Source organism: Callithrix jacchus, chromosome 12, assembly GCF_049354715.1.
Source record: "Callithrix jacchus isolate 240 chromosome 12, calJac240_pri, whole genome shotgun sequence".
Taxonomy (NCBI): Eukaryota; Metazoa; Chordata; class Mammalia; order Primates; family Cebidae; genus Callithrix; species Callithrix jacchus.
Genome location: NC_133513.1, coordinates 125,228,292 through 125,252,172, shown reverse-complemented (window position 1 = coordinate 125,252,172; position 23,881 = coordinate 125,228,292). Strand labels below are relative to the sequence as shown.

General features: G+C 48.0%; 1 protein-coding gene across 19 annotated transcripts in view; it reads right to left on the bottom strand.

Moving 5' to 3' along the window:
* PPP2R2D (protein phosphatase 2 regulatory subunit Bdelta) overlaps positions 1 to 23,881 on the bottom strand; it is a 60,968-nt gene that overhangs the window by 9,939 nt on the left and 27,148 nt on the right. For 2 of the 19 annotated variants that reach the window (XM_078346796.1, XM_078346790.1), the window contains exons 2-7: positions 11,203 to 11,300; positions 6,772 to 6,937; positions 6,303 to 6,415; positions 5,991 to 6,056; positions 2,079 to 2,256; positions 749 to 913 (exon numbers count right to left, since the gene is read on the bottom strand). In XM_078346796.1, the coding sequence (XP_078202922.1) occupies positions 749 to 913; positions 2,079 to 2,238 (325 nt within the window). In that variant the 5' untranslated portion in view covers positions 2,239 to 2,256; positions 5,991 to 6,056; positions 6,303 to 6,415; positions 6,772 to 6,937; positions 11,203 to 11,300. Of the gene's footprint in view, positions 1 to 748; positions 914 to 2,078; positions 2,257 to 2,894; positions 3,067 to 5,990; positions 6,057 to 6,302; positions 6,416 to 6,771; positions 6,938 to 7,945; positions 8,189 to 11,202; positions 11,301 to 11,448; positions 11,604 to 15,673; positions 15,805 to 23,881 lie in introns of those variants that run through there. The other 17 variants (XM_078346789.1, XM_078346791.1, XM_078346799.1 and 14 more) reach the window with 17 other exon arrangements.

Genomic DNA, 23,881 nt, shown 5'->3' with positions numbered 1-23,881 from the left:
GACCTTGAAAGCTCAGTGCATTAAAATACTAGCCTTTCAGTTCAGGGAAGTGGCTTCCAATTCAGCAAAGCTCAACAGGAACAGAGCTCATTCCAACAGCTGGGAACAAGCCCGTGTGCTGGCGGCCTCGGCCCAGGTCTCACGCACAGAGGCAGAGGCAATGAGGGGCTCTGGCAGCCACTGAGGAGACACCCAGGCTCTGGGCAGAAGTGACCCCACTTCTTGGTGGTACCAAAGCACTCACCCTACAGCCACAAGCCCGTGGGAAGCATGACCTCGACTTCCAGTTAGTAGCAGCAGCCTCTGACACAGCCACGCTTGGACGGCCCCAGCAAGGGAGGGCTCCCCAGGCGCAAAGGTGCTTGGGGAACAGGAAGAACCCTCCAAGTCTTTGGAGGTGAGTCAACCTCTGAAGAACAAGAAGATCTAAAGGAGATGCTTTAAAAGATGCCAGGCACAGCTGGGCGCGGGGGGGGGGTCACCCTATAATCCCAGCACTTTGGGAGGCCACGGCGAGTGGATCGCCTGAGGTCAGGAGTTCAAGACCAGCCTGGACAACATGGTGAAACCCCATCTCTACTAAAAATACAAAAATTACCCGGGTGTGGTGGCAGATGCCTGTAATGTCAGCTACTTAGGAGGCTGAGGCAGGAGAACTACTTGAACCCCGGAGGCAGAGGTTGCAGTGAGTTGAGATTGCGCCATTGCACTCTAGCCTGAGTGACAGAGTGAGCCGCCAGGCACTTACACTTGGAGTGTCGGTCACACAGGGCTGAGGAGCGCATGTCGCAGAGCCGGATGGTGCCTTTGCTGCTGCTGTAGACAAACACGTTGCACTGGTGCGGGTGGAACTCGGCAGCAGTGATGACTTCCGTCAGCTCCTCCATGTTCGCAGGCTTGATGTCCACGATGTCTGGAGCGCGTGGTTAAGGACAGTGCTCAGTGCTCAGCTCAGCTCAGCTGACTGTTAATTAGTCAGTGCAGTCCCATGAAACAGGACGCAAAGGAATCCGCCCAGTGAGGTTTAGGAGATTAGCTATAAAGAAGGCCGATGACACCTCCTGAACTCCAGAGGAGCTCATGCTAAGAGGATTGGGATGAGCATCCTCACCAGACTACAGCAACACCCCGACCTGGGGGAGACGCAGACACGCGAATACCGCTTTCATCCCGCTGCAGTTATTAATGTTCTACGGAAACCCTCTGATGGCAAGACAGTACATACTTCTTAATCATGTAGACAGGAAAAGCAAGCGAGCACCACCGGGGAGAATCCCACACTCCCACACGTAATTACAGACACAAGAATACCGCCGAATTCCAAAAGACGCTGCTTTTCTAATGACCTGACATTAAGAGCTTGTTCTGTGTAGTTAGAGCAAAGGCAACATAGCAGGCTACCCTATACAGAAATCCTCCAACTGAGAAAAATACAGGGCAGAATTCAGCGGTGGGCCAATTCAGACAGCAGGGCCAGCCTCACCCTTTTAGCTGAAACTACTAAGAAAATCAACACACGATGTGGAACCCCAGCTCAAGCCACGGGACAGCAGAGGGACGCATTGGATGGCAGGGCCCCGGGAGAGGCTGCAGACAAAACATGCCCCCTGCTCCCTGGCTGCTAGCTAGAAAGGAGCCCACGTGAGGATGGCGAGGACCCCCAGACCATGCACAGCCTCAGGAGAACACGGGTTCTCCCGGAAGCTGCTGCTCAGATGGGTGATTAAATGCCACTCTAACCTAAGCCAATATTTTCTATCATCCATCAGCAAATTCAGGAAAAAAAATAAATAAAAAAAGAACAAGTAATGTTGGTTTTTCAAATGCAGCCTATTTAAAACTATCTCTGATTAAACCAGGCAGGCAGTGGACTTCAGAGAACTGTTTCCAAACGTAGAAGGAAATCCGTATTTTTAGGAACAAATGTTTCAATTCACAGAGAACTTACATCGCAGGCCACTGTGCAGCAATGACATTTACGAGACTAGACTCAGATACAGGCGTGTAAAGAACAAGAGAAATCACCATCTAAAGAGCAGCCTCAAGGAAGATGCCAGTGTCCCTCTGAGGAAGGATACTAAAGCTTCTATCTGTGATTTCTAAGTGCCATAAATTAATTCTCAGGTCATCTGCAGAAAGATACGTTTCATGATCACTATTTACTGAAATGGAATTTATATGATATGTGTGAGCATTTGCAAAAATTCGCCGTGGACTCGCTTCTACCATTAGATCCATGGGCTTCAATATTGGGACCTAAAAATGGAAGGAAACAGGAATTCAAAACAAAGATCGCAGTGGCATAGAATTAAAACACTTACAGTAGATAACAGAGGAGGACAAGTTTGCGTCCATGGCTAAGTAAGAACTGCGTACAGGCAATACCTCTAAGTAACCACTTAGCAGTTATGAAAATAGGCTACAAAATGGAATACTCTATTCCAAGTCTTCCCCCTTGCTTCCATTGCTGAGGCTGACATGTTCCTGCTGAATAAAAAGCTGGCAGGCTAACAAGCTGCCCGGGCGCTGAGGCCTGCGCTCGCTCCCTCTCGTGTGTCCTCCAGTGGCCACACTGAGACGCTGGACAGCAAAGTCTTCCCCTCCCTTTGTCCTCTCCTTGCAGCCGGATGCACAAACCCTCCCTCACTGCACCAGGAGTATGCTTCTCGGAGCAAACCCCACAAGCCTCTGCCGGCTCCAGGGACTGCACAGGAGGGTGCACAGGAGGGCCCTGGGGAGCTGAGGATGTTCCATGTCTCAGTCTGGGGCTGGCTATATGGGCATGTCCAGTCAAATGGAGCTGGTCACTTATGGGGCACATGTATTATTATGGGGTATGTATTATATATTATACTTCATTTGTGGTTAAAACAAGTAAAAGGTACCTCCCGTACCCATTTCTGTGTTGAGTGCTGGGAAAGTCCATTTCCAATCACACTGAAATGGAAAGGACAGAGAAGAGGGTGCTGGCCGGAGGGCGCCTGTGGTCAGAGGCGAGAGCTCAGGCACGAGGAATAGCATCACACGTGAAAAAAGGAAAAGGGCCTGCATCTCACTAACATCCAGCTGGAAGAAAAGCATAAGCTTTAAAATCAAAACAAAAAAATTAATGATAGGATCTTTAGTTATTCTTGTAATTAGAAACCAAAAGGAAGAACCGTGAAAGCTTAGGGGAAAAAAATCTCTCAGCTGAGTCTTGTCTGGCTGATTTTATAGAAAATAAACTTGAAACAGTATGTACAGTGAGACTTCCCTGATTTTAACACAGTTAGTGCTGACCACACCCTTCGAGTCTCTAGAGAAAGGGTCAGGTCTACCAGGCTTAAAAACACACACCTGCCACAATCCTCTAACAAACCTCCAATTAATCAAAACACACGATACTTACAAAGATTCCTTCCTTTATTTAAAAAAAATTTCATTTACATACAAAATAATATGTTTTCATTTTTAGAGATGGGGTCTTGCTATGTTGCCCAGGCTGGTCTTGAACTTCGGGGCTCAAGTGACCCTCCCATCTCAGCCTCACAAAGTGCTGGGATTACAGGTATGAGCCCCCGCGCCTGGCCAAGACTCCTTCTTTTAATTACATCCCTTTCCTGGCACTAAAATGATTTAGACAAAAAATTTAAAAGCAGCAACATTTCTGACTCTTCCCCAGTTAGGGTTAGAATGCATTAACAGCCCACTCTGAACTGTAAGATCTCAAATACTGACCTAAGTCAATGTAGAGAATTATGTAGTCTGTGGTCTCTTCTCCGAGTACTGACTAATGAAATAACTACACTTCTCACATGCCTTCAGTAGGGCCACCTATTATACCTGTTTTATTTAGGCGAAACCTACAAAAGCAGCCTTAAATAAAACCAAGACTGGGCCTAATAAAGGCCTACTGTTTTCTCAAAACAAGCACGTGAGCTTGAGGGTGGTGGCGGGGTCCCATCAGGAGGAACAGGGGTTTCTGAGGGTGGGTTGTGCACATGTACCCCGTGGGAGATGGTGGGAGGTGCTGCTGGCTGCAGAGATGGACAAGGCTGGAGCAGGTCAAGTGCCCGCCCTTGGGGTCCCATCACTTCCAGTTTAGAATCAGTGCCCGCCCTCGGGGTCCCATCACTACCAGTTTAGAATCAGTGCCCGCCCTTGGGGTCCCATCACTACCAGTTTAGAATCAGTGCCTGCCCTCGGGGTCCCATCACTTCCAGTTTAGAATCAGTGCCCACCCTCAGGGTCCCATCACCTACCTCCAGTTTAGAATCAGTGCCCGCCCTTGGGGTCCCATCACTACCAGTTTAGAATCAGTGCCCGCCCTCGGGGTCCCATCACCTACCTCCAGTTTAGAATCAGTGCCCGCCCTCGGGGTCCCATCACTTCCAGTTTAGAATCAGTGCCCACCCTCAGGGTCCCATCACTTCCAGTTTAGAATCAGTGCCCGCCCTTGGGGTCCCATCACTTCCAGTTTAGAATCAGTGCCCGCCCTCGGGGTGTCTATCTCACTTCTCATTTAGGATTAGCAGTTTCATGATGGAACTGCATAGCTACTGTCACTATCACTAAGAACAATATACACTAATCCACGGACGCAAGAGCAGCGGTCCTGTGTGACAGACGTCACCCACAATTTAGATGAAAACATCCTGGTTCAAATTAGGACCCTATAAGCTAGATTTTCAGCAAATGCCACAGCCCTTCCCAGCTTTGATGAACTCAGGAAATACAGCGGTAGTATGGATGTGACAGGTCTGAGGACACTCCTCCTGGAGAGTGCCTAACCCCAGGTGCACCCGCCCTGCACAGCAAAGCTGGAGAAATGGCACCAGAACAGACCCAGCATCATTCCTAGGGGCACGTGTGTTAGCAGCGGCCTTCTGTGTGGCACTTCCAAAGACTAATGTGGAATGGGCTTGCTCACTCGGTCTTCACTTGATAAACAATAGTGTAATGGGGCTGAAATCTCATTAAAAGCCAGCCAACCAACCACCCCAACCACCCACCCAACCATTAACCAACTAACCAACCCACCCACCCACCCCAACCAAATCACTCAACCAACCACCCAACTGATTAACCAACCACCCAACCTATTAACCAACCAACCAACCCACTCACCTACCCCAACCAAACCACTCAACCAACCACCCAACCGATTAACCAACCACCCAACCTATTAACCAACCAACCAACCCACCCACCTACCCCAACCAAACCACTCAACCAACCACCCAACCGATTAACCAACCACCCAACCTATTAACCAACCAACCAACCCACCCACCTACCCCAACCAAACCACTCAACCAACCACCCAACCGATTAACCAACCACCCAACCTATTAACCAACCAACCAACACACCCACCTACCCCAACCAAACCACTCAACCAACCACCCAACCGATTAACCAACCACCCAACCTATTAACCAACCAACCAACACACCCACCTACCCCAACCAAACCACTCAATCGATTAACCAACAAACCACCCCAACCAATTAACTAATCAACCAATGGTTTTCAAATCGAATAATGGCACTCCCTTGGGACCAGGCAGGGTTTCCTTCCAGGGACACACCTCTGCACAGGTACTGGTTTCTCACCAAGACACACCTGGGCTTGAGTCCAGTCTGCCTGACACCCTTCACCATGTTCCATCTAATTTAAGACACCATCAGTGGTGTGCAGCACCAGTCAATCATAAGACCAAGGTTTTAAGTTTTACCCGATTTCATAGATGTTAAAATATGAAAAAATCTAGGCAGCAGAACTGATTATGCTCATTTCATACTGTATGGTGGTGGGGGCGGAGACGTACCAACAATGGAGCAAAGAGTTTAACAATTAAAAAGTAATGATGCTCATGGATGGACAGGGGAAGAGTTCTGAACTACCAGCAACTGCCTATGTCAACCCCAAAGAAATTCCACGAGAACCATCACCAAGGTGTCTTGGTGGTCCACAGTTTATCTTTAAATTTGCAAGGTATGCTATTTCACCTGTGAAGTGTTCTGAACTTCGGCCTTCAGAGAGAAGGGTGGTTGGTATGCCCACCAAGATTTCTGCTGTAGAATTAAATGAGAGTTTCCCCTTAGTATTGCTGTATTTTCTAAGGACCACGTGTGACTTTTTGCCTTTGTGAAAATAGGAGAAATCTCTTGCTTTAAACACATACACATGAGTACAAATAAGGTTCATGAATCAAGAAAGTAGATCTCACAGTATTCCACTGCACAGTATTCTCTGAACAGCGGACACAAACGATATTCTTAATTTCTGAAAAGCATTGGATAGGAAAAGGCAACGTATACCCGTAGTGCTGTGATTCTAAACGGATCTCGAAGTCTTCCATCTTCATCTTTCAAGTTATAACCTTCTGCTCTTTTATCCCGTTCACTTATTTTCCATAATTTTATAGTTTTATCTGAAAATAAAAACCTCATTCTCCATATGAAAAGAAAAACTGTAACATGCATCACTACTGTTTGAGTATCACATCAGAAAGCGGTGTGGCCCTGCGCTGGCTGATAAGCTGCTGGGTCTCTGGTGAGCATCCCCACGGACACCCTGTTTGCCACAGCTGTGGAGCCATGCAGACACAATGTGTCTTTTTGTTGCATACTCTCAATTTCAACCTTTCACTTGCTACCCTAGATAATAATTTATCCCCCTGCCCCCAGATTTAAAGCAGGAATAACTTTTAAAATAAAATGGACTCTACACACAGAAAATTAAAAATAAAACACTAAATCAAACAGCCACTTAGAAAACAATTCTTACCATTTGTAGAGAGTAGAAAATGAGCAGCATTCTGTTGTGGTAACCACCTAATTTTATTAATTTTTTCCTCAATTTCTAGACTTTTCAAATAGTCAAACTCTGGTTCGTGACTTTGAAAGGTACTGTAAACATTATATTCTCCCCTAGAATGAGGGCGGCTTTTATTCTGCAAGGAGACATGAGAGCTGTTTTAATGAACAAAGTACAGTGAAGAGGAGACTTTAACACTGAACTGGAACATCAAAGGATCACAGGCTTTTAATTCTAAAATCCTGGCTCAAAAAAAAATCTCTAACAGATGAAACTCAGCAGCAATTTATTGGAAAAAAAACAAAACAGAAAGGACATTCCCGCTCTTCTATTCAACTTGCGGGTCTGAATCTAGAGCAGGTTTTAGTGGGACACACACACTGTCTCTGGCAGCCGCTGCACGATCTGGGTAGAGGTGAGTGGCTGTGAAAAGGCCGCTATGAGCTGCAGAGGCAAAAATGTTTGCAACCTGGCCCTGGGGGGAAGCATCTGCTGAGTCTGCCCTAGAGGAGAGCCAGCACGTGCCTGAGGAGCGTGACACAACGATGTGGCAGCCCCATCATGGTGGGAGTGAACCAGACGCCACACACATACCAGCTAGAGAAGGGAAACAGTGCAGGGCCACCATGCAACCGTGCAGGGCCACCATGCAGCCGTGGAGGTGACGAGCTAGCACGGACGATGGCACAGCTGCGTAGTGCGGCAGGCGGTACAGACGCCCACAGTGAGTGCTGCTTACATCCGTTTTTCACACACACAAAACAACTGTTAGAGAAGTGGAGGAACATGCTTAGGAAGATATACACCATCTTCAAATGAATGAGCAGCTCTGGGAAGCTGGAGGGAGAGTGAGAAAGACTGGGAGAAAAGTGGCAGAACGAGATGGGGGAGGGGACAGAAGCTTCATCTGGATCCCAGCGTTCTCTTTCCTTTGATGAAGGCATAACCTCTGGGTGGTGGGCTTGCAGGTGCATCTCTATTAACCTCTGAATCTCTATATGCCCAAAGGAAATTTTCTATTAATTATTCCGTAATTCAAAAATCAAGGATGCCAGTATTTTCATTCTTGCTCTACAGCCAGTAACTAGTATCTTAGATGTTTGACACTTGAGTACATATGCTCAAGAAACTGAACTAAACGAACTTTTAAGTCTAGACAGATGTTCCTTCTATTAGGAGAAGTCATCCCAAGAGGCTCCCCACAGCTCTCCACTGCATTGAGTCTGATGTACGGTGCATTCCTTCAACTGAAGCCTCCACGGGCAGGAGCTGAGCTTCTCAGGGCTGGACGGTCCCACGTGGGCCGCACAGGGCGGATGTTTAAACTGCTCTCCTTGGACCCACGCCTACCCCTCTTTACAGAAGCACAGCACTTCAACAGACAGTTCTATTGCGAGGGAGAAAAATGGAACCAAATTATTTAAAAAGAAAAGTATATAACCAAATTAGTCCTATTCCTAAGACATTCATCTACCAAGAAAAAACTGCGGCCTATAAGCAAAAAGGCACAATGTGCAAGTCAGCGTGCTGCCTGTGCTGCCCTGGCTTCCTCCCAAGCGCCAGCACGAGAACTGTCCTTGGGCTGCAGGCTCGTCTCTGCCACCAACTGGTCCCAGCTCCCACCCCAGTGACCCCTCAGCCTTCTCCAACACTCTGCACCCTCGCGGCGTTCCACTGGGTCTAGGGAGAGGAATTCTCGAGGAAGCCTTGCTGGGACGGAGGCAGGAGAGAGCAGGAGAGTAACAAATAGGAAAAGGAGGATGAAGAAAGCACACTCTCTTTTTGGACATGCTGATTTCTGATGTAACGTGACTCCTGGGGCCAGAGCTGAGCCTGGAGGGCAGGGGGCTACAGAGCCACAGCCTTACATAAATTCTGTGTGCCTTAGTTTTACCAGCCGGGCTTCCCTGTAAGACGTAATGTGCACAGAAAAACAAGAAAAACTTGAAACTCAAGGTGCTAAGGTGCTTCCTGCCTCGCTTTTGGCACAGCCAGGACCTCCCACCAGGGCCCCATGGACCCGATTCCTTACCTAAGGCCTGCACCTTCCACAGTCTGGTGGGGCACTCACTATCCCTCAGAATCCTCCACGCCCCATCCACTTGAAGATGCCCACGCTGACACCTCTGAACCTTGCCGCAGCTTCTAACTGGGAGCGGGGTCGCTTAGGGCAGCAGCTTCCTCCTCCTAGCGCCTGCACCTCCATCAGTGGCCTCCCTGACCATGGACGAAAATGCGCACTGACACCCTCACCCACACAAGAAGCACGCAGGTCCACAGTGAGAGTCACACGTGGCAACCGACAAAACGGTCTAAAAGTAGATGGAATATGAAAGCCTCTCACGGGGCAACCAAAACACGAAGAAAAAGAAAAAATCCTGCCTGGGCTTTATCAAGCTACAGCTGCTAGGTCTATTCAACAGCTTCAGCAGGAACTTGCTCCTGTAAAAATCCGCCACTCACATAACAATACATCTTAATACATCCTAAATCAACACTCAAATCTCTAGACTACCCAATGTATTTTAGAACAAGGTGCCTGACTTTTATCAGGGTCTGTTTTGTATTTGAGAATCATTTAGGTTAAGTAATTGTTCACAAAAACAAGAGAAATTCCATTTTCTCTGTTAAGATCCGTCAGGCAAGGATGAGGCATCTCCCATAAGGCTATGGCTACGAAGGCAGACTTTTTAAAGACACTAAAAGTTAAGTCTCACATTAAGACAGCCACAACTCAGCAATCTGTTAAAAAAACCCTCCTGCAAAGAGTAATATGTACACACCACCACCCATTTTTTACTTCCCTTGAAAAAGGTAAAGTATTTGGTTCTTTTTTTTTTTTTTTGAGACTGAGTCTTGCTCTTGTTGCCTGGGCTGGAGTGCAGTGGGGTGATCTCAGCTCACCCCAACCTCTGCCTCCCGGGTTCAAGCAATTCTCCTGCCTCAGCCTCTTAAGTAGCTGGGATTACAGGCATGCGCCACCACACCTCGCTAATTTTGTATTTTTAGTAGAGATGGGGTTTCTCCATGTTGGTCAGGCTGGTCTCGAACTCCTGACCTCAGGTGATCCACCCGCTTTAGCGGATTCAAAGTGCTGGGATTATAGGCATGAGCCACCATGCCCGGCCAAGGTGTATGGTTCTTAAGTAGCACTGTGCGATATTCTACTTCTGAGATAAGAATGCAAAATTATAAATATATCAAACTGTGAAGATTTAGCAAGATTAATGATAGTATAGTTATTATTCACAAAAGGATTTCTTACCATCTCAAATTAGAGAAAACAGAATTAAAAGAAATCTTTAATGACATGGACATAATCAAAATTAAAGCTGCAAGAGTTCTGTTTTGAACTGAAATCGGTTAGCACCGTCCATGCTCCCCATGTGGCAGCCAGCGCCTCCAGTTCTGGCCAGTCCTCCAGGCTCCCCGTCCTGGGGTCGGGGCCAGTGCTTCCAGTGTACAGAAGCTCTGCAAAGAGGGGAGCAAGGGCCCACCAGCCTCTAAACCACAGCTCAGCACACAAATGCAGAGACTAGACTTTGGAGGCGAGAAACTGTCCCTTTCATCTGTCAGGGAACTCAGAGACAGAAAGGGCAAGGGACCGTATTTACACTCTGTTAAGGAAAAGTCAGGACAAGTATTTCAGACCCCAGGCCTGGCTGCACCGAGGTTCCTGAGGTTCCTGCTGGAATCCTTCCCTAACAAATAATGATCTCGCTTCCTTGATCATCGATCCTCGCTCACTAGGGCCTCTGAGGCTCACCAGTAAGAGGGAGGGGCTGGCAAGGCATCAGTGGGAAGGAAGTGCTACGACCTACAAGCCAGTGCTCAGGAGCTGTGGGCTCCTCCAAGGCCCACTCGGAAGGTTCCCTTCCCTCTGGACAGGCAGCCTTCAAGGGGGCATGCAAGAGTGAGTGCTGCTCACCTCTCCCTGAAGGGAAGAGAGAATTTACACAGCCCCACACTTCTCTGCAGGAAGTGCTGAGAGTTGCTCGCAGCCAGTGTCCCACAGAACACTCTTCTACCTCACTGCAGGGCAGGGCAGCGGGACCGGGCCAGCAGCTGCACAGGCATAGGAAGGGATTTTCTGAGAGCTCCCTGAGTTATCGTGGAATGAAAACACATAAATACACATCACCACCATCCTGCAGCCTGCATGTGGTCCCCTCTGGAGTCTCCTCCCTACTCTAAAGACAAAGGCCTTGGCGACTTCCTCGGGGCTCAGCAGCTGAGGCCAGAACTTAGATAATTCCTGAAAGGAGATTCTGTATGGCTGATGCAATGGAACTGAAGCTTAATGAAATGAGACAATGAGAAAATAATTTTGCTTCCTCACTTCTAAGTTACGTGAGAAAGGCTGAATGGTCACATTTGGTTTGCGGACTGAAAATTACTGACCTCTTGTTCACGCTGAAAAATAACAACTCTGCCGCCCTTGTCTCCTGTTGCAAGAAGATCTCCAGAGTAATTAAATTCAACGGTGGAAATGATGTCCGCTGTCAACAGAATAAGAAGCGATTTACCAGAGGAGGTCTGAGGGGGATCACAACACCAAAACAGCAATCAAAGGCTCAAAACAAAGATAAGACATACACGACGTTCTCCCAGAATCAAGCAAAATTGTCATGGCAAACTTGTAATTACCAAGTGGCCACTTCTTGGTCCTGGCGCTGAGAACCTGCCAGCACATATGAATGTGTGAGTCTGACTCCACCTCCATGCCTGGCCCCTGCCGCACCAGGATTTATCTAGACTGGACTGTCTTGATGAAGGGACAAAGGGTAGAAATTTAGAAAATTCACTGCTACAAGAAAGAGGAAAAACATGGTCCTGAAGAACGCTGACTGATTTTATAATGCATACCTAATGTCACCTTCTAAAATAAATCCGATGCGTTTACAATAGGAATACAAAGGTTTTAATGTTCTATGCAGTAACTTGTGTTGGCTTCTGTACATTACAGTATCATGGACAGTAGAAGCTCCATGTCATCATCGTCTGGAGACAGTCACCACCATTGATGACAACATCACCAAGTGAGACACTGTCGGGGCCCCTGAGATCTCTGACACCGCAACAAAGACCCAGACCATGGGGCAGACGGAACAACAAAACTCAGCTGTGCAAAAGTGCTCAGGCACCCTGGGCTAACCCTTTGGGCTGGGAGGGGAGTATCTGGATTTATGACAGACTATTAAATTGAAAAAACCCAGGTCTATGATTTGGACAAAAATTTGATATTTTCAGGAAGAGTCTGGAGGAAGCTGGCTTCTCTAAAGTGCCCCTGTGTCCTGTGCTGACTGACAAGCACAAGGCCTGGCGAGGCCTCCGAGGGGAGGGGTCGGTCGGGGCTCATCCTACAGCCATGGCGGGACTCGCCTTACCCTGCAGTGTGGGGTGTCTCAGGAACAGTGAGATCACTACAAGTTCACTCCCCTGCTGGGCACCAACTCATGGGCTCGCCGTGACTCTCCGCGCTCCCAGGGCCCACAGTATCTTTATAGTAGGAAGAAAAAACTACTAAATGGCGACTGTAAACAACCCACTTACTAATCAGAAATGGACCTGCAACTACTTGAGAAAGTCCCCCACAAGCGGAGATACTAGAATGCAACTCGCAAAGGTCTGCACAGGCGTTTTAATCATGTTTATAAAGGCTTTCCACCAGCATCTGCACAACTGGGGCACTGACTTCACACGGGAATCCCTGGCCTGGGATTTCTTTCTTTTTAAAAATCTTCAGACTTTGGGAGAGGATGAGGCTGCTTCTTAGAAGCATCACTATTAAATTACTGAAAATAACCTACCTTGCTTACGTGAAGCTGAAATATTCTGAATTGGATTAAAAAGGTCTAAATCGATGTAATTTATACCCATAGGGTGTATAAAATTACATGATTAATGGTATTCTAGTTCTGTCAGTGATTTTCAAACTTAATTAAAATGGACTGAGTCTTTTAAAAGAGAAACTTCCGTAACTGTCAGGGCTGAGAAGTTTCATTCAGCAAACATGCGTGAACCTGAAACGAGAAACACTGCAGGGCTCAGACAAGCTCTGAACCCAAACTAAATACACAAAGTCACAAAACCAACAGAGTTAAAATTATCAGCATCAAATTCATCCAATGGAGACAGTTTTTAAAAAAACAAACTGATGCTAAAGCATAAATATGGCACGAAGGGCACCAAGTCAGGTATTTCTTTGTTTTTTTTTGAGACAGAATCTCGCTCTGTTGCCCAGTCTGGAGTGCAGTGGTGCCACCTTGGTTCACTGCAACCTCCATCTTCTGGGTGCACGTGCTTCTCATGTCTCAGCCTCCAGAGCGGCTGGGGTTATAGGCGGGCGCCACCACACTCAGCTAATTTTTGTATTTTTAGTAGAGACGGGGTTTTTCCATGTTGACCAGACTTGTCTAGACCTCTGGCCTCAAGCGATCAGCCCGTCTCAGCCTCCCAGAGTGATTAGGCATTTTAAAGCTACCATAACTTCCCCATGCCTGCCTTCTGCCTCCGTTTCCCTGCTGGGGTAGTGGGAGCTTCTGCCCACGGCACAGCCTGGCACCTCCTGGTGTCCCATGGAGGCATCGGGTCTCTTCTCAGCCAGACAGGCTCTACTGCGATGTCACACTCCGACTGCCGTGGCACTGCTGCCGCTGGCCGTCTGGCTGTGCAACCCCCCTCAACATCTGGGTCACGATCAAACCCGCAAGGTGTCAGCAGCAGCCTGTGTCCTCTCAGACCTCCTGCCCAACACTTGAGTATGTTCATCTCCTTTCTCTCCTGCCCCCACCCAGGTGTCAGAAGAAAGCAGAGAAGACACCTGTGTGAGCAGCTTCAACAAAAATAGGGGCAGCAAAGGGCTGGCACAGAGATGCAGAAAGTCTTTACAGAGCTGCTTGGTCCCCAGGTCACCCCCCATCCACCCTGCCAGGTAGGAGCACACAGCTACTCTGGTTTCTTGTTCCTTAGACACTGGCTGCCAGGGGTGTCCTCTGAAATGCTCACGCCCATGGGAAAGGGCCTCAATATTCAAACATTTGGGTTCTACAAAGACATGGCTAACCACAGTGAGGCTGCCAGCTGAAAAGCCCACAGCTAGAAACAGCAACTTCGCTCGACTAAGAAACAACAGCTCAGTACCTGCAGAGCTTCAGGAAGTCACCAAAACAAAGACAGGCGGGGCCGGGCACAGGGGTGGGAGGGGTAGGGGGGCTCACGCCTGTAATCCCAGCACTTTGGGAGGCTGAGACGGGTGGATCACCTGAGGTCAGGAGTTTGAGACCAGCCTGGCCGACCTGGCAAAACCCCGTCTCTAGTAAAAGTACAAAAATTAGTCAGGCGTGGTGGCACGTGTCTGTAATCCCAGCTACTCGGGAGGTTGAGGCAGGAGAATCGCTTGAACCCGGGAGGCAGAGGTTGCGGTGAGCTGAAACCACACCACTGCACTCCGGTCTGGGTGACAGAGTGAGACTCCATCTCAGTTAAAAAATACAAAAACAAAAAACAAAACAAAGATGGAATGTGAACAGAGAGACAGGAAAGCTCAATTTAGGTTCTAGGGAGCTGCTATACTACCAGCCGCTACACTCCAGTGTTTGGTTGAGTGTCTACCAGGAGCCTGGTGCTATTCGAACCATGCACAATCCCTGTACTGACCCCCAGTCAGCCTCCTAAGAGCTCTGGGAAGCAGGGCTACCATCACCGCAGCCTGACGGAGAGGAGAGACATGCTGGATGCTGCACCATGCGTGCCCACGTGGCAAGCCCCTGTTGGTGAGTAGGGCAGGAGATGCAGGCTCTTCTTCACTCACCAGCAGGGCCCCCAGGAGAGGAAGAATATGCTCCAGAAGGAACCAGGAGGAGAAAGTGCCACGTGAAATCCAAAGGGCGACAGTAATAATGAAAACCCTCAGATCTCTTCCAAAGGGTAGAGCAGAAAGAAAAGAGATGGACAAGAGGAAGGAAAAGACAACCAGAGGATCAGTTTCGGGGTCCCACTCCCCAGCTGAACAGTTCCAGAAACACAACAGAGAAAGCGAAAGAGAAGCCTCCAAGGCCGCGCCCTCAGGCTCAGAGGTCCTGTGTGTCTGCCAGCAGACCCAGGCCGTGCACATCAACACCAGGGACAAAAAGAAGATTCTAAAAACTCCCAGAGCAAATGAACAGGTGACACACAGAAAAGGGATTCAGATGGTATCGCACAGGCAGCAGTTAACATGGTGGTTCAAACATCAAACATCTCCCATCAAAATTCTGGGAGAAAATAATTTTCAGCCTGAAATGCCAGACCTAGTCAAGTTTTCAATTAAATTTGAGGGAGTAAAAACGTTTTCAAGTAAGCAAAGAGCCAAAACAAACGCTTTCTCAGGAAACTGCTGGGAGAGACAACTTGGCAAAATGAGAGAAAAAGCCAAGAGGAAGATCAGGGATCTGACTTCCAGAAAAATGGTGAGGAGAATCTCAGGACATAAGCCAGGCGGTCAGTAGGCCTCAGAGTGGCCGTGGCAGCCGGGAGGGTGGCGGGAACACTGGTCAGGAGGCTGGTCTGAGAGAAGAGCTGAGAGCTGAGCTGATGTGTTGGTATTTGACAGACCTGCTGAAGTGCTTAAAAACAAAGCTCTGAAGACAGATAACTAAGTGTATAAGAAAATCAGGCAATCATTAGCTCTAGGCAAGTGAAAACTTGTGTGAAAAAGAAAAGGCGTAGATCAGTAATACACAATATTTACTTGTCAACAAAATACTATGTAACAAAAAGTTGCAACTGATTTCTTTCAACCTCTTTTTTACAGGTGTAGGGGTATATGTGGGCTGAAGGTGATGGCAGGAAAATGGAATCATCTGTTACCACATAAGAGGTGGGCACTTACGGTTCGAAATCACGGAATCAAAAGTGAGCAGTCTAAGCAGGTGAGTTAGAAGTGGGATGGCCTCACGTGGCAGGAGAGGAGGGGCAGCTGACGAGGACACTGGTGTGCTGTGAGGAAGCAGGATTAAGGAGCTGTGGATTGGGAGAGAAAACAGAGTGGGTGGCATTTGTGAAAGATGGCCTAGAAGTCACGTCCACGTGCCCCAGGGAGAGACGGCTGGAGCAGGAGACATCGGGGAGGACGGCATGGAGCACGGCCGGGAGCTGCTGTAAGAACCGAGGGCAGGTGTGGAGGGCAGAGGATGGCCCCTCAGGCGGCACTGTTTCCATGAGGCATGAGGGAGCTTCATCTGCTAGGAGTAAAAGAGAGGGGACACGGGTGATGCAGGGGAGCCTATAACGGAAGTCCCCCCCCAGAAGAGAGAATAGTGACTGGTCTTGAGAAACGCATACTGCCTCTCAGTATCCACGACCACTTCACAGCTGAGGTCAGCAGCTTCCCTTTCTAAGCTGATCCTCCATCTGACTGGCTCCAAACCAAGCACGGCATGGGTGTCCTCAAGACAACACAAAGCCGTCTTCACGCCGCTCCCGTTTTAGTGAATGAAACACCAAGTGAAAACAAGACCCTCCAGCACAGTCCTTGCGATGGCACTGCCAGCCTGCCCAGTGGCTGGGAGGCAGAGGCTCCGAGGATCAGGAGCAGAGCCTGAGCAGGGCAGGGACGCCCACGTCTGAGCCCCAGGAGGGACGATGGCATGGAGGAAGCCGGTGTGGGGAACAATGCAGGGCTGAGGGCCCCAAAGGATCGCGGGGTGTCCCTTATGCTGTGATGAGGCGCAGGATCCAAGAAATAGACAGGACACAGAAGTATAAGGAAAAGGCAGCTGGGCTCGGGGCCACGCCACCTGAGTGGAGTCAGGCGAGGACCTGAATGTCCAGAAGCTCGAGTATTTATTGTGTATAGGTTAGGGGGCAGAGCAGTGAGTGAAGTCATCTTTAAGGATAGGGTCGTGAGCAATAAAACAAGGGGTCCACCCCCATTAGGTCACCTAGGCTGGGAGGTGGACAGTGCGCAGCAAGGGGTCCATTCCCATTAGGACATCAAGGCAAGGAAGTGGGCTGTGTACAGTACCTCTATCTATGGGCAAGCTACGTCTAAGATTTATAGGAGGACGCTTTAAGTCACACAGCAGTGACAGAGCTGTCAGGGTTACCGCTACCTGCTGGCAGCTTCCAGTGGGTTCTATGGGAAGATGCTTTTCGAGCAGCACAGTAGCAAGAGCTGATAGAGTTCACAGTCACCAAGGTGGATTACTGGTCTGAGAGCGGCCTTCCGCAAGAACTGGAGCAGGGTCCTACAACTCCTTATCAGGAGGAGTGGCTCTCGCCCCAAGCCTGCCACACAGCGGGTATCTTTACATACCTAACGCTGCCGCCTGGGCCATGGGTTCTTGTCCTGGCATAACTGTTCTTCCCTTCAATCATGCTCTGCACTGTGTCTGCTCTGGACATTCCTCCAACTGTAAGCTGCTTATTCCTTAATTCCTGCTCTGCACCCAGGCATTCCTCCCATTATGAACTAAGATATAGGTGTGTGTGTGTGTGTGTGTGTGTGTGTGTGAATAACTGAGTGGTGAGATATTTTTTAGGCACTCATTCTATGAACTAATATTATATATAGAGGATTATATAAAGGGAAATAACTGAGTAGTAATACTATAAACTGAAATATTCTTCAGGCCTTAATTGTGCCAAGATTCTGCTTAGCTTTCCTTCCTTGGTGCCTATCTGGGGGGGTTACCCACAGAGCAGGGCCACTCTGCCGGAAGCACAGGAATCCGAGGGTTGCCTGAAACCAAGATCTCTGAGGCAGTGCATGGCGATGACAAGACTGTCTGGGTCATCAGTCTTCAGGAGATCTGGAAAGCGCATCCGGAGGCCCCAGCGCCAAGGACCCTGGACGAATCACTCGCACAAAACGAAGGCAGACAAACAGCTCTAGGGGTGAGTTCTGGGGCTGAGGACAGAGTTGCTTGTTTTATTATGATTCTTCTACTTTTATTTTATGTGCACACCTTCTCTAACTACTTCCTTCAACTGGTCTGTTAAACACGAAGGCATCAGATCAGCCCTCAGCTCTTCTTGCCCCCAGTGACGATGTCTCCTGACCCATCTCCCCTGCCTGGACTGGCCACTTGGAGGCTGCTGGCTGCATGGCTCAGGTCCTGAAACTTTTCCTAACTTCATAGTTTTTGAAACACCACTAGGTTTTTCAAGACAAAATATAAACGTGGCTATTTCACTTCTCTACTTCTCTGGATCTTCAGTGCGGCCAGCCTCTGCCCACAGCACCCACCACCTCTGCTGGAGCACTGCCACAGCCTTCAAGGGGTTCCCCCATTTCCTCTCCTGCGCCTCAGAGCCCAACGTTCAGAAAGCAGTGGGAGGAAGCTCTTGAAAGGCATAAAGATAACATTACCAGCCAGAAAAACCCTGTCAATACCCAAGTACCACCATCAGTCCATTACCAAAAGAGAAACAGTACTTAAAATGCCTCACCTAGAACCACTGAGTCACTGACAAAACAAAAGGGATCCATGACAGGCGTGATATGAAACAGCTTCTCACAGGTCTGTTTTCTGCTTCCCCCATTGGCTAGCTCTGGAGTGGGTCATTTAAACACACTTCCTGGCACATCACCACAGACCAGGTGCAGCTCGAGACCACTGCCCCTTCCCGACGGTCTCCACCTGGCCACTAGGACCTGGGGTGGACTAGCAGCCCAAGGGGTGGTTAGACGGAAAACCAGCTCTCTGCTTGAGTGCTAGGCTCACAGGCAGAAGACTGTTGTCCACGTCCCCTAGCCGCCAGGGAAGGATGAGTACAAGCCACTGCGATGTCGCACTCTCACACACCGGCTGAAATGAGACTGACCTGTCCAGACAGCCACAGCAGCACTCGCAGACCACTCCTGGAGCAAACACAGGTACAGCAACTCCGAATACCGTCAGGCAGTATCCATTAAGGCAAAACAGGCATATCCCATGACCCAGAAACTCCACTCCGGACACACAGTCACCAGAACTGCCTCTGTGCATCGCTGAATCACTTACGAGAATGTTCACAAAAGAGTCAACTGGGACGTCCGTCAGCAGTAGAGAAGTGAGGGACAATGGAACACCACGCAATGGAAACAACCCAATGACCAGCGCACGCAACACTGCAGGTCAGTTACAGCAAGACAGACACTGCAAAGTGCTTCAGGTGCGATTCCATTTAAACCACGTTCAAGAACTGGGTGTCTGATGCGCCATGCCAACGGGGGTAGGCGTTGCCCTGGAGGGAGGGAGGGCCTGCCGTCCTGGCAATGTGCTCCTTGTGCAGCTGGACGACAGCCAGCACTGCACACCTGGTGTCTGTGCCCTCTGCAGTGTCCCATACTACAGCAAACAACCACAGCGTCCCTACATCTCGCTGACTTCAGCTGTCCGTGTTACCCAGACTCTCACCGACACCAGCTCTGTGCCTCCCATACTCTGATGTGCATCCCCGGCCCTCTCTGAAGGCGCCCTTCAGCCTCTGGCTTGGAAACTTGCAATCCCTGACAGCAGCTTCCCCCAGGCCCTCTCCATGGTGGCTGTTTGTTCCCTCGCACCTCAGGGCCCGGAGGGAGAGTTTCTCCTTCCTCCCGTGGTTGTTTCCAGACCACAGCTCCCCCTTCCTCAAAATGACTTTTTCACACCTTTCCTCTCCCCTCAAGCTCCCAGCGCCCCAGCCACCCACCTCACTGCCCATTAATGAATCTGCTTGTTTCATGAAAAACAGAAGAACTCAAGAAAGAACAACCATGGTCTCCCAGTCAAAGACACCCCCTGCATTGGAAAATGCCACTGCTTCTAGCAGAGACCACCTGGAGCAGGAGGACACAAGCTGGGCAGCTCTCTGGACTCATGGCGGCCACTCCCGCTCCTCCCAGCCTTTGACAAACTTGCTATAGTGAGCACTTTGCTTCCCCAACTCAGCAAGTTCACCCATTTCAAACCCATCCCTACCCTGGCAACCAGTTCATTTCCTACCATTACTCACCCAAGTACTTCTCTCCTCTACAGGCTGGGCAGAGGTGAGGCCCTGGGCGAGGCCATCTGTTTCATGCTTTGGGGCACCTGGCAGAGCTGTGCACACAGCGCAGGGACTCAAACAATGACACACAACAGTCAAAACACACATCCAGCCACAGGGTTTTCGGAAATCACAACTCCTTCACATAAAACTTCTCTAAGAAGATGGACTACATATGCAGAAAGAGGAGCAGAGCTTCCCGAGGCTGTTGGGGGAGCTCAGCGACGGCATTCTGGATACTACAAACTGACAGACAAGAAAAGTGGGAAATTCTCTATCTTTTTCAATGTTTTATAGTGCCAGGGTCTCACTATGTTGACCAGCCTCATCTTGAACTCCTGGGCTCAAGCGATCCTCCTGCCTCAGCCTCCCAAAGTACTGAATTACAGGCGTGAGCCACTGTGCTCAGCTGGAAGTAGGAAATTTTCTGCAAGTGGACATAGATATGCACGTGCGCATACACATACATTTGTTTTTTTTCCCCAAAGAAGCTCACGCAAAGGCAAAAAGTCCACTCTGTTAAAAAACCAGACATAAACTAAAAGAAGTGAATGATGAGCCTCTACCGTATATCAAAAAAAAAAAAAGGAAAACGATTTATGCCCAAGACCCAGTAAGACTCTAGAGACGCTGTAATCTAAGAGCATCCAAAACTGAGTTTATCTGAATTACTGATAGAGGCAGAAGACGGCCAAATGCCTAGACAAAAAAAGGAAAAGGTCCGGGGAGAACCTCCGCCCCACCGAGGCCCCGTGGCATGGGGTGAGGGAGGTTGCCTAAACACGCCCACACTGAAAACTCCCATCCCTTAACACATGCGCAGTAAGGGAAATAAATCAACAGGGAGGGGCTCAGACTAAGGGCCTGCGTGCACGCTGAAGAACGGGGTGGAGCTACCAGGAAAACGCACCTCATGCTGGGGAGGGGCCTGGCTTCTCCCAACTTCTCTGTGGTGGCCTGGTATTCACCTTGTGAGGGGTAAACCTGCTCGGAGAACCCCCGTCTTTGCTGAGCACTTTCCTGGTATTCAACTTGTGAGGGGTAAACCTGCTCCGAGAACCCCTGTCTTTGCTGAGCACTTTCCTGGTATTCAACTTGTGAGGGGTAAACCTGCTCGGAGAACCCCCGTCTTTGCTGAGCACTTTCCTGGTATTCAACTTGTGAGGGGTAAACCTGCTCCGAGAACCCCCGTCTTTGCTGAGCACTTTCCTGGTATTCAACTTGTGAGGGGTAAACCTGCTCCGAGAACCCCTGTCTTTGCTGAGCACTTTCCTGGTATTCAACTTGTGAGGGGTAAACCTGCTCGGAGAACCCCCGTCTTTGCTGAGCACTTTCCTGGTATTCAACTTGTGAGGGGTAAACCTGCTCGGAGAACCCCCGTCTTTGCTGAGCACTTTCCTGGTATTCAACTTGTGAGGGGTAAACCTGCTCCGAGAACCCCCGTCTTTGCTGAGCACTTTCCTGGTATTCAACTTGTGAGGGGTAAACCTGCTCGGAGAACCCCCGTCTTTGCTGAGCACTTTCCTTTTGCTTAATAAATTCTGCCCTCCTCATCCTTCAATGTGTCCACGTGGCCTGATTTTTCCTGGTCGTCAGACAAGAACCCTAATTTAGTTGAACTAAGGAACAACCAAAAAAAATCCTCCATCATTATGACTAGAATGGATAAAATGTGACAAATCAGAAAATTCTGCATATTACTTTCTAGTCACTTAGGCACCAAAAAAAAGTTTGTGGCAAATTATTCCAAAATAGAGAAGTCAGAAAGAACAACTAAAGCTTGATTTCCCTGCTATAGGAACAAACAGTACTTTTGAAATATGATAAGTATACCATATCCTAGGAATGCAAGGTTGGTTTAACATAAAAAAAAAATCAATGTAATACACCATACAAATAAAATTAAAGGACAAAGACCACGTGGCCATCTCAATAAATGCAGATAAAAGAGTTAACAAATCCAACACCTTTCATGATAAAAACATTCAACTAACCAAGAATAAAAGGGAACTTCCTCAACTTGACAAAGAGCGCCTACAAAACCACGGCTAACATCACACTTAATGGTGAGTCTGAATACTTTTCCCCTACGAGCAGGAACAAGGCAAGAATGTTTAATCTGCTAACTTCTAGAAAACCTTCTACTGGAAATTCTAGCTGAGGCAATGAGGCAAAGAAAAGAAATATAAGGCCTCCAGATTCAAAAGGAATAACGCATCTCTATTCACAGATGGTATTATATTGTGTAGAGCAAATCCTAAGGAATCCACACACACAAAACCCATCAGAGCCAATAAACAGGTTCAGCAAGGACACAGGATGCAAGGCCAATAAAGTCAAGTGCATTTCTACACCTAGCCATGAACAAGGCAGAAACAAAGGCTTACAACTCTGTTTACGATGTCATCAACAAGAATAAGTATTTAGGAATAAATTTAATCAAAGAATGACAAGATATGTACATTGAAAATTGCAAAATAGGATAGAAAAATTAAAGACCTGGCTGGGCATGGTGTTTCACACCTGTAATCCCAGCACTTTGCGAGGCTAAGGCACATGGATCACAAGGTCAGGAGATTGAAACCAGCCTGGCCAACATAATGAAACCCCGTCTCTACTACTGAAAACAAAACATTAGCTGGGCATGGTGACACACACCTGCAGTGCCACTCAGCTACTGGGGAGGCTGAGGCAGGAGAATCGCTTGAACCAGGGAAGTGGAGGTTGCAGTGGGCTGAGATCACACCACTGCACTCCAGTCTGGGCAACAGAGTGAAACTCAGGCTTAAAAAAAAAAAAAAAAAAAAAAATTAAAGATCTAAATATATGGAAAGTTATCCTGTGTTCACAATTGGAAAACTTAAGATAACACTCTCCAAATTGTTCTACAATAGTCAAGGTATAATTAACCCTATCAAAATCCCACCTTTTTTATTTTTATTGTTTTTGCAGAAATTGCCAAACTAATCCTAGAACCCTAAGTGCAAGGGACCCAGAATAGCCAAAATGATCTTTGAAAAGAGCAGAGCTGGGAGACTGACACTTCCTGATCTCGAAACTTACTAAGAGGCTATACTAACCAAGACAGTATGGTATTGGCATGAGAACAGACATATAGACCAATGGAATAGAGGTCAGAATCTAGAATGACAGTTATGGTCTAGAAGGATATTTATGGTCAACTGGTTTTCAACAAGTGTAACAGGACAATGAATGGGAAAAGAATAGTATTTCAACAATGATGATGGGACGTCTAAATATAAGAAAAGAGCTGAACCCTTACTTACACCACATACAACAATTATATATAAATATCATTATAATTCATTGTACATAAACTATATGTATGTGTGTAATTGTATATAAGTACGGATCAAAGACCTAACTGCAAGAGATAAAGGAATAAAGCACCATCTTGGATTAAGCAGTGGTTTCTTACATATAATACCAAAAGCACAAACTTTTGAAAGAAAATAATAAAGCAGACATCAGCAAAATTAAAAATACCTGTGCACCTAAGGATACCACCAAAAGACTGAGAATATAACTCATGGAATAGGAGAAGTTGTTTTCAAATTACATATTTGATAAGGGACTTGTATCCAGAATACCTAAAGAACTCTTACAACAATAAAAAGACTGGCCCGGGAATGGTGGCTAAAATCTATAATCCCAAGAATTCATGACCCTCCTGGGCAACATAGCAAGACCCCATCTCTATTAAAAGTTTTTTAACATTAGCTGGGTGTGGTGGTATGTGTCTGCAGTCCCAGCTACTTGGGAGAGAATTCATGCCCCTCCTGGGCAACATAGCAAGACCCCACCTCTATTAAAAGTTTTTTAACGTTAGCTGGGTGTGGTGGTGTGTGTCTGCAGTCCCAGCTACTTGGGAGGCTGAAGCAGGAAGATCACTTGAGCCCAAAGTTACAGCGAGCTATGACTGTACCACTGCACATTAGACTGGGTGACAGAGAAAGACCCTGTCTCGAAAATAAATACATAAAACAAAATATAAAGCAGCCAATTGAAAATGTAATTTTTCAAAGAAAATATATAAATGTCCAAATCAGCAAAGACAATTCTCAAC